This window comes from Heterodontus francisci, chromosome 7 (genome assembly GCF_036365525.1).
Source record: "Heterodontus francisci isolate sHetFra1 chromosome 7, sHetFra1.hap1, whole genome shotgun sequence".
NCBI classification, from domain to species: domain Eukaryota; kingdom Metazoa; phylum Chordata; class Chondrichthyes; order Heterodontiformes; family Heterodontidae; genus Heterodontus; species Heterodontus francisci.
Window position 1 is genome coordinate 74,400,787 of NC_090377.1, and position 15,630 is coordinate 74,416,416.

At 45.8% G+C, this 15,630-nt stretch overlaps 1 protein-coding gene across 1 annotated transcript in view; it reads right to left on the reverse strand.

The window, feature by feature from the left end:
• The window catches only part of dnah9l (dynein, axonemal, heavy polypeptide 9 like), a 563,466-nt gene that overhangs the window by 153,506 nt on the left and 394,330 nt on the right, over positions 1-15,630 (reverse strand). Inside the window, exon 62 of the mRNA XM_068036275.1 lies at positions 4,244-4,345. Coding sequence (XP_067892376.1) covers positions 4,244-4,345 — 102 coding nt within the window. The remainder of the gene's footprint in view (positions 1-4,243; positions 4,346-15,630) is intronic.

The following is a 15,630-nucleotide window of genomic DNA, read 5'->3' on the forward strand; positions in this document are numbered from 1 at the left end:
GAAAGGCAGGGCTGAATTATCACTTCAGGAGCAGGAAACAGGAGTCAGGTCTGTTTCCGGGTCCAGAATCCACCCCAGTGGGGGGAAATAGTCACTTGTTGGAATTTTGACCAGGGCGCCCCCTTAGTTGGCATGGAGACAGGTTTCCTGTCCAATTAAGAGCGGTGGGTGGGTTCTTGAAGCTGGAGGGCCAAACAGAGACATTGCAGCTTCAGAGGAGCACCCAGCTGCAGTAAAAGGTAAGTAACTGAGAGGATGTGTCAACATGAAGGTGACCTCTTAGCCACTTTTTTAAAACTTGACTTAAAAAAATACAAAAAGCTGCCAGGCCACCACTGTGGGTTGTGGGGGAATATTCCAGTCGGCATCGGCAGAGTGGCCTTAATAGACCTTTCATGATGCCCAATTGGCTACCCACCACTTTCGGGTGGGTTGCTGTCACCTTTCTGAACCGGCATTCCAAAACGGCCCAGGCGGGAACATGCTGACAAACCAGCACACCGGCTGGTGGCAGGAAATTGTGGGCCTGTCTGCCTCCGGTCCCGCCTCTGCGGCCATTTAAAAATTCAGCCCTATTTTAGTTTATCCGCACCACCAAACGAGCTCTGCCTGATCCACTATTTTATTTTAGTATTATGTGGCATGATATAACAGTTTAATATTAAGAAATCTGTTTCATCATCTACACTTTTCAAAGCAGGTCCTGGAATATTCCAGTCGGCATGCAGGCCTCCCACTGAGGAGGATCATGGGATGCCACAGCTGTGGCCACAGGATCCCCCTCCACATCAGCAGTCTGTCAACTTTCAAAAAGTCTTCAGAGGGTGCTTCCATGTAGCCCTCCCTCTCCCATATACCTAGGCAACTCCAACGACTGACAGTGGGATGCCGATCTCTCAGGGTTGGGGGCCCACCCACCTTCCTTAATTGGACGGCGACATGCTCCCCTACCACTAATTAGCCAGCTGATAAAACATTGAAACAAAAGCAGAAAATGCTGGAAATACTCAGCAGGTCAGGCAGCATCTGTGGAGAGAAAAACAGAGTTAACATTTCAGGTCTGTGACTTTTCAGCAGAACTGACAAAGGTTAGAAATGGAACAGGTTTTCAGCAAGTGAAGTGGAGGGGGGGGGGGGGGGGGTGGAAGAAAAACTAAAGGGACATCTGTGATAGAGTGGAGGGCAGGAGAGATTAAATGACTAAAGGTTTCATGGTACAAAACCAAAGCAGGTAGTCAGGGGACAAGTGAAGAAACAAAAGATGCTTTTGGATGAGGTGTAAATGACAGGATAGCAGCTGTCTGAGCACAAAGTAAAGGCATTAAGAAAGAAACAAGGGGTGGGGGAAAGAAAACGAGCCAGCACAAAAAAACTAAAATGTAAAAAAAATGGGGGCCGAGGTTATGATCTAAAATTATTGAACTCATTGTTGAGTCCAGAAGGCTGTAAAGTGCCCAGTCAAAAGATGAGGTGCTGTTCCTCGAGCTTCATTGGAACACTGTAGCAGGCCAAGGATAGAAAGGTCAGTGTGGGAGCAAGGTGGAGAATTAAAATGACAAGTGACAGAAGTGCAGGGTCGCGCTTGGAGACTGAACAGAGGTGTGCTGCAAAGCAGTCACCCAGTCTGCGTTTAGTCTCCCTAGTGTAGAGGAGACCACATTGTGAGCAGTGAGTACAGTAAACTAAACTGAAAGAAGTACAAGTAAATCGCTGTTTCACTTGGAAGGAGTGTTTAGGGCCCTGAATGGTGAGAAGGGAGGAGATAAAAGGGCAGGTGTTCCTGCATGGAAAGGTGCCACAGGAAAGCAGGGAGGTGTTGGGGTGACTGAGGAGTGGACTAGGGTATCACAGAGGTAACGGTTCCTTCAGAATGCTGAAAGAGGAGGGGAAGATGTGTTTGGTGGTGGCATCATGCTGGAGGTGGCGGAAATGGAGGAGGATGATCCGTTTAATATGAAGGCTGGTGGGGTGGAAGGTGAGGACAAGGGGAACCTTATCATGGTTCTGGGAGGGAGGAGAAGGGGTAAGAGCTATCAGGTGCTGATTTGATGTGGGGTCAGGACCCAGAAATGTACCCGACATCAGGGTCCCAACTCCAGAACTAAAATCCAGCCCATAGTCGCAACACATCATGGAGTTACAAGAATTGGATTTTCATTCTCAATTCTCTACATGTCAATCTATCTACAACTGAGAAGAGGCAAGATAATTCTCAACGGGGAAAAACTGGGGAATATCACCCAGAGTCTTTTGGTGCAGTGCTGTGTGTAGGTTTATAAAGCAAATTTCATAGGTTATCTGTTCACCTTCTCTGGTTTTAGTTTAGTTTAGAGATACAGCACTGAAACAGGCCCTTCGGCCCACTGAGTCTGAGCCGACCATCAACCACCCATTTATACTAATCCTACACTAATCCCATATTCCTACCACATCCCCACCTGTCCCTATATTTCCCTACCACCTACCTATACTAGGGGCAATTTATAATGGCCAATTTACCTACCAACCTGCAAGTCTTTTGGCTGTGGGAAGAAACCAGAGCACCCGGAGAAAACCCACGCAGACACAGGGAGAACTTGCAAACTCCACACAGGCAGTACCCAGAATTGAACCCGGGTTGCTGGAGCTGTGAGGCTGCGGTGCTAACCACTGCGCCGCCCTGGTGTGGAAGAGTGAGAAAATAAATAAAAAATGGAAGGTTAAAGGAAGAGTTGCATTAATGCGGCAGGTTTTTATGATACTAGTTACTTCATAGGACAGATTGCTCTCATTAGATGATGCTTTAGCATGCTTATACACTGAATTCCACTCTTCACTTCAGACACAGAAGTCTTTGGCTGCAACAGAAGAAATGACTGCAGTGGCATAATATTACTGACTTAAACAATATGCTATTGTGCCACTCCATAATTATCAGTGTTAATTGGTGAAATCTATCTTTAATATACCGTAAATTAATGAAAAACTTGCCATTTGTTTGCAAAATGTTCTTTTACTGTGCAACAACAGGTTTGCATACTTTCATTCTTTCTTTGTATTGAAATATATATTGCGCAGGGCTACAGGAAAAGGGCAGGGGAGTGGGACTAGCTAAATTGCTCTTGGAGAGCCAGCATGCACTTAATGGGTCAAATGGCCTCCTTCTGTGCAGTAACAATTCTATGATTCTATGACAATAGATTTTGTGATATCTAGTGGAAATAGATCTAAGCAAAGATTTGGTATTCATAATACATTTTCTCTTTTATTTTCCTTAAGTAGCTGTTCATAGGCATAAGTCAGTTGCCAGCGATCGCCAGAGCTGGCGGGCAACCATAAAGGCGGGGCTAAAGCGTGGCAAGTCGAAGAGACTTAGCAGTTGGCAGGAAAAAAGACAGAAGCGCAAGGAGAGATCCAACTGTGTAACAGCCCCGACAACCAATTTTATCTGCAGCACCTGTGGAAGAGTCTGTCACTCTAGAATTGGCCTTTATAGCCACTCCAGGCGCTGCTGCACAAACCACTGACCACCTCCAGGCGGTTACCCATTGTCTCTCGAGACAAGGAGGCCAAAGAAGAAGAATTACAACATCTGTAATACAATATTTTCAATCAAACCTTTGAATAAATACTTTCAGCTGTGAAATATGTACTTTTTCCAGTGTACATTATCCATAAGTAATTCTTATAAGCTCCCACGATGAGTGTTATGCGTACAAATTAAATACATGCTAAAACAAAGAATATGTTTTTAAATGTATATTAATTTCAGGACAAATCAATTAAAAAGAAATGATTTATTAATGCTTTTGACATTTAATAGCTACTGTATTATTCAAAAGTGTTAGCAAGGATCAATTCACCAGGAACTAGATTTCACAGTAGTCAGTGTAGTAATTGGTTTATGATCCAGCCACAGCAATATCAGAGTTCCTACTGCATATGACTTGGTAACTAACTTAACCTGTGGCCTTGTGTTATACATTGCACATTATCCACATCGAAGGAATATGAGGATTAAGGAACCAGCATTATCAGAGTTACTTATTGATTGTTGCGTTGGTGAATGTGTCTCACTGTAGCCATTAAAACATAGATTTGTTTTATCAAGTTGACACTGCAATGATATTACACTTATAAATTACACTGATGTAATTCATCAAAAGTTAATTGGCAATGCATATTATAGACTTTTAATAAGAGTTCTTTTTTATAAGAGCAAAGTATATTTCACAGGAGGTGAAGTACAATTCATATTACTTACTGCAAGCTTTTTTCTAATGACCTCAAGTTTCTCTGCAGCAGCAGCTAAATCAGAATTAGCTTGCACAAGTGCTTTACGTTTGAGTTCCACCTCACAGTAAACCTGGCAGTACATAAGCATATTCAGCATTAATGCTATTCAACTTATATCAGTGGAGATGAGCACAGAATGAAGGTAAAGTGAAAAGATTTATTTGAAATATATCAGCAATCTATAAACCAATAAGAAATGAGTTGCAAGTGCAAAGCTTTAAGGAAGTACATTGACTACAAATACAGTACATATATTCCACTCTTTCTGCTTCACTGATCTCTCCTACCTATCCCTTGCATACATGCTATCCTGTGCTTTTTCAAGCATGAGATACTCTGGCATGCCGACAGCACCATGGATACTGCCAATAATGTTTCTTTATTCACCCTGTCAATGTGGGATGAGATTTTTCTCCCACCCACCCCACCTCCAATGTTTCATTTTAAACATAGCAAATGCACCTTCAAAACACAGCTACATATGACTGACAGTAAACCCAGATATTGAGCTCAGCTTTCCTCCTTTAGCAGTCTTATACTGTTGCTACTGTGTGATTATCATACCACTAATATTTCTATCACCTTTTTAAAGCTTGTTTTTGCATACAGACAAGATTTTAGGGAGTCACAGAGTTCAGGAAGTTCCAAGTAAAATCAGTAACTTAATTCAAGAAGGAGGTTGACAATGCAGAGAAGCCATCATTAAATTTCTGCATATATTAGATGATTAAAATGGTTAATAGTACATACAGAACAAGAACTGGATATTAATTAATAATGTGCATCTCTTTTCATTGTGTTTTTTAAAATATGTTTAAAAATAAGTTCTGGTACATGATTGATCACAAATGCTGGAGTTCAAAAATGCTGTTACAAGCCAACCTTGTAAAGGAATACTCAAACTGCAGGCAAACATTAAACCAGGTTAATACTTACATAGATCTTTTGGAAATGACATCGATCGTGATAGGCATGCAGATAGAGAAAAGGTAACAAAAATGTTGAAAATGCATCACAACAAACAATGAAAAATTATTCTGTGGAAAAAACATTAATTATGCTGTGGTAAGATGAATTAGCCACTTATCATTAATGAGAATGTACATTTTGTGTAAGTTTTAAGTCCATTTATGATAGATGTACTACTGCTGGCAAAATATATCATGATAACATTCACGACAGCAGTGAAATGTTCAGTTGACATGTGTTCTCTTGCATAGCATTCAATCATGCCTAAAACAAGTACTTTTGATTGGTTAAAAAGATATATTTCAAATATAACTGTAATATGCCTACCGCAGGTCTGTATAGATTATAAGTAACATACCTTCTACTCGTCCATACGGTTTATGAGTGAAAATATTTACAACTCACTATAGTTCATTGTATTTGAAATTCAATTGCAACTTTAAATAAAGCTGTCAAAGGATAAGGGAAATATGACGAAAATAGACTTTTATTAATAGGACTATAAAAATTAATTGGAACCACTTTTAAAAACATAACACATCAAAACTAATCTTAGCAGTTTGATTTTATAGAAAGATCCTAAATCTCAAATTTCATGACTCACATTCCACCTAAAATGACATTTGTATTAATTCTAAAATTAAATAGTTTCACGAGCATTAATTGAACAGATATAAAATAATACTCCGCTAATTGTTGTTTCAAAGCACCTGTTCAAGGTGAATAATATTAGTGTTAGAATAGAACACAGTTTTGTCATCCCGTTCCAGTATCAAGCACTCCCATCTCACATAAGCTACAGGGATAAAGGCTGTGAAATGGAGCTCTGTAGCGCTATTGGTGCTGGAGCTGTGGAAGCTCCAAACTGAAAAATGTTGGCTGATTGCTTCTGGCCTTTTCCAGCACAGAAGTGCCATGTGTGTCTCGGAAGTATGCAGAGTGGGCGGACAGTGACGCCAAACAGCATCTAAAGCTGATATAGTGCACGTCCTGTCATTTTAGACTGCGTAGTCCAGTTATCTCCATCTCAATCACTTTCAGCTGAACAAGCATTCAGCTGTACGTGGGATCCCCCTGCTAGCGACAATTTAAAGGCCTACCAACTTCCAGGTGAGGTACTTTTGACTTATTTTTGCTGGTGCAGAGTTTGTGGAATTATTGTGTTGTGTTACTGGAGGAGCTAACTTTGGATTTTCAAGGGACTGAAGGTCAGAGGAGTTGTTTGGCCTGTTAGGAGAAAGTCTGGTTCAGTAATGGGGGCTATGGTTGTAGTCCCTCTTGGGCAGCAGCAGGAAATGGAACTCTGGCTGCACAGAGGGGAATCAATGCTCAGAGGGAGGAGGAAGCTCTCAATCGAAGGTTGTACCCAAAAAGAGTATTTAGGTAACACTTCTCCTACCTCCATCTTGTTCCATCAAGGAGGTAGTCACTGAACTGTGCCATCGCCTACAACCTGACATGCAGTTGCACGGCAGGGCAAGGACAGTGCTGCCTCTGGCCATCAAGGTCACCGTTGCTCTCAATGAGTATGCCAGTGGATCCTTCCAGGTGGAAGCAACATCTCAGCTTGCCTTCGATCGTGCAACAGGGAGGTGATAGAGGCCCCATACAGAAGGACAGGGCACTTCAGCATCTTCTCACTGACCAGACAGGAGCAAAAGGAGAGAACATGTGGATTTTCCAGGCTGGCTGGATTTCCAATGGTACAGGGTGCAATCGACTCTATACACGTAGCTCTGCAGGCCCTATATGTTAAAGGTGAGATGTTCCATAACCAAAAGGGCTACTATTCCATCAATGTCCGATTGATATTTGAGCATGCCCAGAAAATCCTCTGTGAATGCCTGCTATTCTGGCAGCAGCCACGATGCCTTCATCCTGTGGCAGTCAGCCATATCCACCATCATTAAGCCACAACAAAGAACCAGAGGCAGTCTGCTGGGTAACAAGGGATATCAATTATACACTTGGCTAATGACTCCCTTCTGCCACCCACCCATAGGAGGACAGCGCACTTGTAATGAGAGCCATGCAGCTACAAAGAAAGCTGTGGAAAAACCATTGGGATTCTGAATAACAGTTCTGCTGCCTGGTCCGCTAAGGGGGCACCCTCCAGTACTCACCAGAGTGTGTGTCCGGGTTTGTCATGGTCCTGTGTATCCTCTGCAACTTAGCCACCATGAGGGCACAGCCCTTGCCACCAGACATTGAGAGGCTAACCCAAGAGGAAGAAGAGGAGGGGGAGGAAGAGGAGTTTTTTCCCCCAAAATATACTTTATTCATAAAGATTTGTTTAAAAAACAATTCAAATTGGACATTTCAGAAAGTGCAATAAAGATCAGTTTCTTTTGATACAGAACATGAGGTGCCTCATAACTCTTGCCATTCCATTTTATATACAATGTACATTTGCATTACAAAACATTCTCTGGTGCATACAGCCCGAGGTGTTTTACACAGGTCCAGACTCTCGTTATCCTATGGCAGGATGGCCTGACACAGTAGCCTTTCTCCATTGCGACTTTGCGGCGTCTACCCCAAGCTTTAGTGCGTCCCTCAGCTCGTAGTCCTGGACCTTGGAATGTGCCAGTCTGCAACACTCGGTCGTGGACAACTCTTTGCACTGGAAGACCAGCAAGTTTCAAGCAGCTCAAAGTGCACCTTTCGCTGAGTTGATATTTATCTCTATGTGCGTCCCTGGGAATAGCCCGTACAGCACAGAGTCCTGTGTTATGGAGCTGCTTGGGATGAACCTTAACAAAAACCATTGCATCTCTTTCCAGACCTGCTTTGCAAAGGCAAATTCCAGAAGGAGGTGGACAACGGTCTCTTCTCCACCGCATCCGCCTCAAGGGAAGGACCTGACGGGAAGGGCCGTTCTCACCGCCAGCCAAGCTACGTCTTCGCGCTTGTTTGAAAGTTCTGGTGATGAGGCATTCTGCCAAATGACTTTGACAGTCTGCTCGGGGAACCATCTGACAGGATCCACCACCTCCTTTTCCCACAGGGCCTCGAGAATGTTATGTGTGGACCTCTGCCTGATGGACTCCAGGTGTCATTACTAGTCTCAGTCCTTGGGTATGTTCCTGCATACCCATAGTTTTGGCAAACTGTTGCACAGTTGTTGGGCTCAGAAAATTGTCCTGGTCACTCACGGAGGGTTTGTCCTACCAGGGTGACATTGATTGGTGGTGGGGGGGACTTGTAGGCAGCAAGGTTTGGACTGTCCTCTGCTGGTGGTTTCTCTCCCTTCTGTTCTTCCTCAAGGACGTTGCTGCGCCTGGAATCCTGCAGCTGGGGTGCGCTGGGCCTCTCACTGCTCTTGGCACTTAGGGGTTGGGGTGCGCTGGGCCCTTTGTTGCATCCAGTGTTTCGGAGTGGCGGGAGTGGTGTGGGGGGGGGGGCTTCTCTTCCAGCTCCTTTGCATTCTGCCACTTCTTTTGCTGGTATCGTCTTTCTGGCCGTTCCTCATCCAATGAGGAGCAGCTGCTATAGTCCATTTCAGACACTGGCCTCCTCTTGTCACTGGTTTGGGTGGTGGCCTGTTCACTTTTTTGGGCCTTCTCCTTTGTGGTTTCTCTCTTAACCACTTGCCACTCACTAGGTTGTCCCCCTCCTGGCTCCTCTTCCATTGATTCTGTCTGCTGAGGAGGAAGCTCGGGGTACCGGGTTGGTGTTTGGCAGCTTGCTGCAGCTTCATCTTCCTTCTTCTCCTTGTCTTCCTTAGATACATTTTCCTCTCTGGGGGACTTGGTGGGGGGAGGTTGCTGGTCTCCTTCACAGCAGCAGCCATGTTCACCATTCCTTCCTCATGCCTCTCCTTGATTCTCACTGCCTGTGCGTAACAGAGGTAACATTCTGTGCAGGTCTTGTAGAGAGATACAGCACTGAAACAGGCCCTTCGGCCCACCAAGTCTGTGCCGACCATCAACCACCCATTTATACTAATCCTACATTAATCCCATATTCCCTACCACATCCCCTCCTACATTAATCCCATATTCCCTACCACCTACCTACACTAGGGGCAATTTACAATGGCCAATTTACCTATCAATCTGCAAGTCTTTGGCAGTAGGAGGAAACCGGAGCACCAGGCGGAAACCCACGCGGTCACAGGGAGAACTTGCAAACTCCACACAGGCAGTATCCAGAACCGAACCCAGTTGCTGGAGCTGTGAGGCTGCGGTGCTAACCACTGCCCCACTGGCCTGCCCCACCACACAGGTTGCAGCACTTACTCTGCTTGCAGTCTTTTGTCATGTGGCCTTTCTGCTGGCAGTTCCTGCAGAGCACCGTGCTGCAGTTAGCCACCATGTGACCAGATTTGCCACAGGTGCAACAAACTCTGGACTTCACCGCATAGACTAAGTAGCTCCGGTTTCCCCTGATAGCGAAGCTGGAGGGAGGATCGAAGATGGCTCCACTGGCATCCACCTTCAAGGTCACCTTGGCCTTTTGTTTGCTGGTCGAACTCTCACATGGATCGTAGACCTCGATGCTGCTCCCAGCCACCTCGACGTACCTGGTGAGGAAAGTGAGCACATCGATGAAAGGAATATGGGGATTGTAGAGGTGGAGGGTGACCACCCGGTGCCGTTGCGATGGCAGCGTAAACAGTGGCTCCGCCGTGAGGACCGACAACAGTGCCTGACTTTCTCTCTCCTTGAAGATCTTCAGGAACTTCATACATCCCACCATATTCTTGAATGTCATGTCAAAGAAGCTGCTGCTAGGGAAGTCCTGCAGACAGAAGATGTCCTCAGCTTTGAATCCACAGCATTCAAAAAGGACTCTCTTAATGAAGAAGGTCCAGTCCATGGTGCACCTCCTTTGCGATTTTTCACCACCACCCTAATGGTATTACGCATCCCCTGGCCTGGAGCTCTGGTGTTGGTTGAAGTCTTCCCAGGACAGGCACCAAGACCTAAAACAGCAGGAAAACAACAACCATTGGAGAACAACACCAAAGGGGTGAAGAGCCAAAAACAGTGCTGAATCCCTCCACAACCCCCCCCAAACAAAACCATCTCCAGCAGGATCAAGGTCTCTTCCCCCTGCCAGGTAAGAGGAGTCAGGGAGGAGGTATTTTGGCCCCTTTGCTCTGGAAGGACTGACCATCAGCGAATACTCAGACTCCAGTTCCCAAGATGTCATCTCAACATCACAGTTGCTCCATTATTCCCCACCTATCAATCCATCTGCTACAGACTATCACAGTTTTCTCTTGGCCAAAATCCTGAAATAAAAGCCACCAACAAAAAAAAAACATTCCATTTCAACTTTATCCACAACACTTCCAATAATACATATAAAACTGAACTATTTACCCTTGTGCATTCCCGTAGTGCCTGTCTTACGAGTGCCTTTGCCTGTCCTAGTGCTCCGACGCAGTGCTACCTCAGGGGCTGCAGCTTTGCCTGCTAACTTTCACTGGGGGAGATGGCAGATGGCCTTGCAGGATGACCTCAAACAGCTCTGGGTCTTGAAGGCCTGGCTTCAGATTGCACCACCTTGGCCTGGGCAGCAGCGGTCTGGCTGGCCAGCTGACAGGCAACAGCAAGGTCACTGATGAAGTGGCAGGGGTGGGAGCACGAATGTTTCCATCCTGAGAGAGAACAGCAGGTTTGTGCTCCACGGAGCTACTGCCACTCCTCGGATGGCACCTCAGCAATCATAATAAAGTGTTGGAGCACAGATTGCTGAACTGCTATGAGACCCCTTTGAGCAGCGATGATGGCAGCAGTCTGAGCCTGTATAGCACCAATTGTGGATCCCATGGCATCAGTCTGAGTTTCAACTGCAGCACTGAGATGTTGGGTGGCTTCCACCTGTACTGCAATGGAAGCTGAGACTTGGCCACCAGATGGTACATCATGGGTGGGTCTGCAGATGCTGTCATGGAGTTGGCCACCACTTCCCCACTGGAAAGGATAGGCTCCAAGCTTTTGTGTGAAGTCCTGTGCCAAGTTGGAGCTGGACTTCTCCATGCTCCTTGACATTGAACACAAGCTTTCTGGCATGCCTGTCAATGCACCAAGCATCTCGGTGTGCATTCCCATCAGCGTTCTCCATACACCGCCCCATCAAAGTCCTCATCTAAGTCCTCCGTGGTGGAACTCATTTGCAACCTTGTCCTCGAGCGAGCTGGCACATGAACTATCCTTTCCCACTTACCTGGCTGCAGCTCACTCAATCTCAGTGAATCACCACATGCTGATCCTGACTCTATACTACTCTCTAAAGTTTGAGCAGTGCCAGTATCTGAGCTTGTGGCTACAATTGTCAGATGAAGTGATGGTTCTTCTTCATTAGAAGTCAGATGTAGCTGTCACCCTTCACCATGAGGCTCCAGCGGTCGGCCAGATGGCAGTTCTTGGTCTTCTGAAAGCATAGATGTAGAAGGCGAGGGTTAGAATGAGGGAAGGCAAGTGGGCTGGAAAGCAAGAGGTCCATGGTTACTCCATGAGCAGGGGCACAAGGTAGGAAGGTACCAATCAGGCACTTACGTGGACAGCGGTGGGCCTTCCACAGGATTTAGGACCCCATCGCCAGAAGTCCCACCTGTGTAGAGCTGCCCACGAATCAGGGGCTGGCAACTTCAGCGCCACCTCGGAGGCGGTGGGCTGCTGCTGTAGCTGCACCCACCGGAGGCTGCAGAGCATCGCTGGAACCAAGCCTCAGGTTGGTCAGGGTCAGGGCGGGAGGGGTCTCACGGGGTGGGGTTGTGGGGGAGGGTGCAGAGGGGGGTCAACAGCAAGGGCAGGGGGCTGGCCCTCAGCCGGCCCACCACCTTCCCGATGCCAGGTCCCTCTTTCAGGCACAAATGCCTTTGAATGAGGGACCCCTCCCCCGCCCCCTCTCCCCCCACCGGAGCCGGTCAGCAGCCTGCATGCTTTTTCCGACCGTGCTTCCTGTGTGGCGAAAGGGCCACCCGCCGCACAGGTAACTGTGGCTGTGGCAGTGAGAGACCCTTTTTTGGGGGTTAATTACCCAGTTAAGGGCCTCAATTGGCAGCGGGAATGCCATTCACAGGTCTTCCAGGCCCGGACTAAATTTCGATGGAGGTGGGATGGTGGCAGCATCCCCCACCCTCCCCACTACCATCTACGATTTTATGCTCTCCCCGCCTCCAACCCCACTGCGGGGGAGAGCAAAAAATTCCACCTTATATCTCTCCTCCTTTCCACCTGCTGGACTAATGCCTCCATCAGAAAACCTGGGAGTCCTCTCTGTTGCCTGTTGAACTATTTTCCATGCTTTTCTTTCTATTCAAGTCTTCCACAATCTGATGCAGCTTCTGCAGAATGAGTGTAGCTACCCTTTAAAAGGTACAGGTTAGCCGTGTGTTGGTGCTAGCCATGCATGCTGTTGGGCTTCCTGTTGAGCATGCAGCAAGTCAGCAGTATGTTCTCGCTGGGCTGTATGCTGAAATCATTTAGGTGAGGAGGCAGCACGCAGTTTGTGTGTTGCTGGCCTGAACAGGAACAGGCCCAAGGGATCGATTCCCCCTTTCTGGAAATATGCCTTAATGAACTTTTCCCCAAAGTTTCCTTTGCATTTAATTGCAATCAGAAAAGCATCCTCTATTGCATGGATAGAAATTTTCTGCTGTCCACACCAGCCATCCTCACAGGAACAGTTGTAGGCCATTCAGCCTTTCAAGCCGGTTCCACCATTCAATCATTTCATGGATGATCTGTACCTCAATTCCATTTACCTGCCTTTGATGTGTATCCCCTACTGTTACTGAACAAAATTCTATCAACCTCAACCTTGAAAAAGGCATCCTCAGTCTTTTGGGAGAGGATGTTAAGGATTTCCATCCATTTGTGTAAAAAAACTGCTTCTGATTTTCCTCCCAAGTTTGTGCCCCTGGTTCTAGTTTCCCCCACCAGAGGAAATAGCTATTCTGTATATACCCTATTAAATCCTTTAATCCATTAATCGCTTTGATTAGATCACCCTTCAATCTTCTAAACTCAAGTGGGTGCCATCTGTCCTCATAATTTAACTCTTACAGCCCCAGTATAATTCTGCATAGTCTGTGCTGTACCCGTTCGAAGGGTAGTAATCCTTCCTGAGAGGTTACAAAATTAAATGTCATAATCCTGATGGGGTTTGATCAGGATTCTATTCAACTGAAATGTAACTTCCTCCCCTTTGTAATCATAAAAACATAGAAACTAGGAGCAGGAGTAGGCCATTCGGCCCTTTGAGCCTGCTCCACCATTCATTATGATCATGGCTGATCACCCAACTCGGTAACCTGTTCCCATTTCCCCCCCATATCCTTTGATCCTTTTCGCCTCAAGAGCTATATCTAACTTCTTCTTGAAAACATACAATGTTTTGTCCTCAACTGCCTTCTGTGGTCGTGAATTCCACAGGCTCACAACTCTCTGGGTGAAGTAATTTCTCCTCATCTCAGTCCTGAAAGGTTTTCCCCGTATCCTTAGACTATGACTCCTGGTTCTGGACTCCCCCACCATCTGGAACATCCTTCCTGCATCTACCCTTTCAAGTCCTGTTAGAATTTGATAGGTTTCTATGAGATCTCCCCTCACTCTTCTGTACTCCAGTGAATATAATCCTAACCGATTCAATCTCTCCTCATACGTCAGTCCCGCCATCCCAGGAATCAGTCTGGTAAACCTTCGCTGCACTCCCTCTATAGCAAGAACATCCTTCCTCAGATAAGGAGACCAAAACTGCACACAATATTCCAGGTGTGGCCTCACCAAGGCCCTGTATAATTGCAGCAAGACATCCCTGCTCCTGTACTCGAATCCACTCGCTGTGATGGCCAACATACCATTTGCCTTTTTTACCACCTGTTGCACCTGCATGCTTACCTTCAGAGACTGGTGTACGAGAACACCCAGGTCTCGTTTCATATTCCCCTCTCTCAGTTTATAGCCGTTCAGATAATAATCTGCCTTCCTCTTTTTGCTACCAAAGTGGATAACCTCACATTTATCCACATTATACTGCATCTGCCATGCACTTGCCCACTTACTCAACTTGTCCAAATCACCCTGAAGCCTCTCTGCATCCTCTTCACAAATCACCCTCCCACCCAGTTTTGTGTCATCTACAAATCTGGAGATATTACATTTAGTTCCCTCATCTAAATCATTAATATATATTGTGAATAGCTGGGGTCCTAGCACCGATCCCTGCGGTACCCCTCTAGTCACTGCCTGCCATTTGGAAAAAGACCCATTTATTGCCACTCTTTGTTTCCTGTCTGCCAACCAATTTTCTATCCATCGCAATACACTACCCCCAATCCCATGCGCTTTAATTTTACAGGCTAATCTCTTATGTGGAACTTTGTCGAAAGCCTTCTGAAAGTCCAAATAAACCACATCCACTGGCTCCCCCTCATCAACTCTATTAGTTACATCCTCGAAGAATTCTAGTAGATTTGTCAAGCATGATTTCCCTTTCATAAATCCATGCTGACTCTGTCTGATTCTACCACTGTTCTCCAAGTGCTCTGCTATAAAATCTTTGATAATGGACTCTAGAATTTTTCCCAATACCCAACTATTCCAGTCCCCTTCAGATAAAGGTCAAAATTCCATTATTCTTTTTGTAAACTTTATCTGTCTATTGGCTTTTTAGTGAAGGTTGCCTAAAATCTTTTGCCCCTCCAAAGTTCCTAATCTTTTGCCATTAAGAAAATATTCTCAATTGTCTATCTTGGATCTAAAGTGGATGACCTAGTACTTCTTCACATTGAGGTCCATCAACCTCAGTTTTGCCCACTCACTTAATCTATGTCCCTTTGCAATTTTTTGCTCCCATCTACACAACTTACTGTACCTCCTAACTTCGCTTCTAAAAATTTGGATATATAACTCTCTATTCCTTCATCCAAGCCATTGATATACATGGCGAAAAGCTAAAATCTCAGTATAGATCTCTGAGGAACATCACTCATCATATCCTGCCAATCAGAATACTTTGGGTTTATTCTTACTCAATGGGCGCAAAACTTATATCTGTAGTGCTGCTGTTCCTCCAGCCACTTCTGGTGTGGTCCATATGGCGCCACATTGCTGAGAAGGGCGCTTGCATGGACATCCCCTGCCAGCCTCCCAACTGGTGCTGACATGACGTCACTCAGCCCTACAGGGCCATTCCACATATTTGCTTCTCGCTCACCAAAAAAAAACATATGTTCAGCTGCGAGAGGCCCAACAAGAGAGTTATTTAAAGGGCCAGACAACAACTTGCAGGTGAGGTGCTTTTCACTTACTTCGGCTTAGGCTGAGTTTGTGGAAGTAATGTGCAGTGTTTTTAGAGGTGTTTATGGAGAGCTGGTGCTTACAGTCAGGGAGGACACAGGAATTGTTGAATGAGGTATGGGGGCTGCAG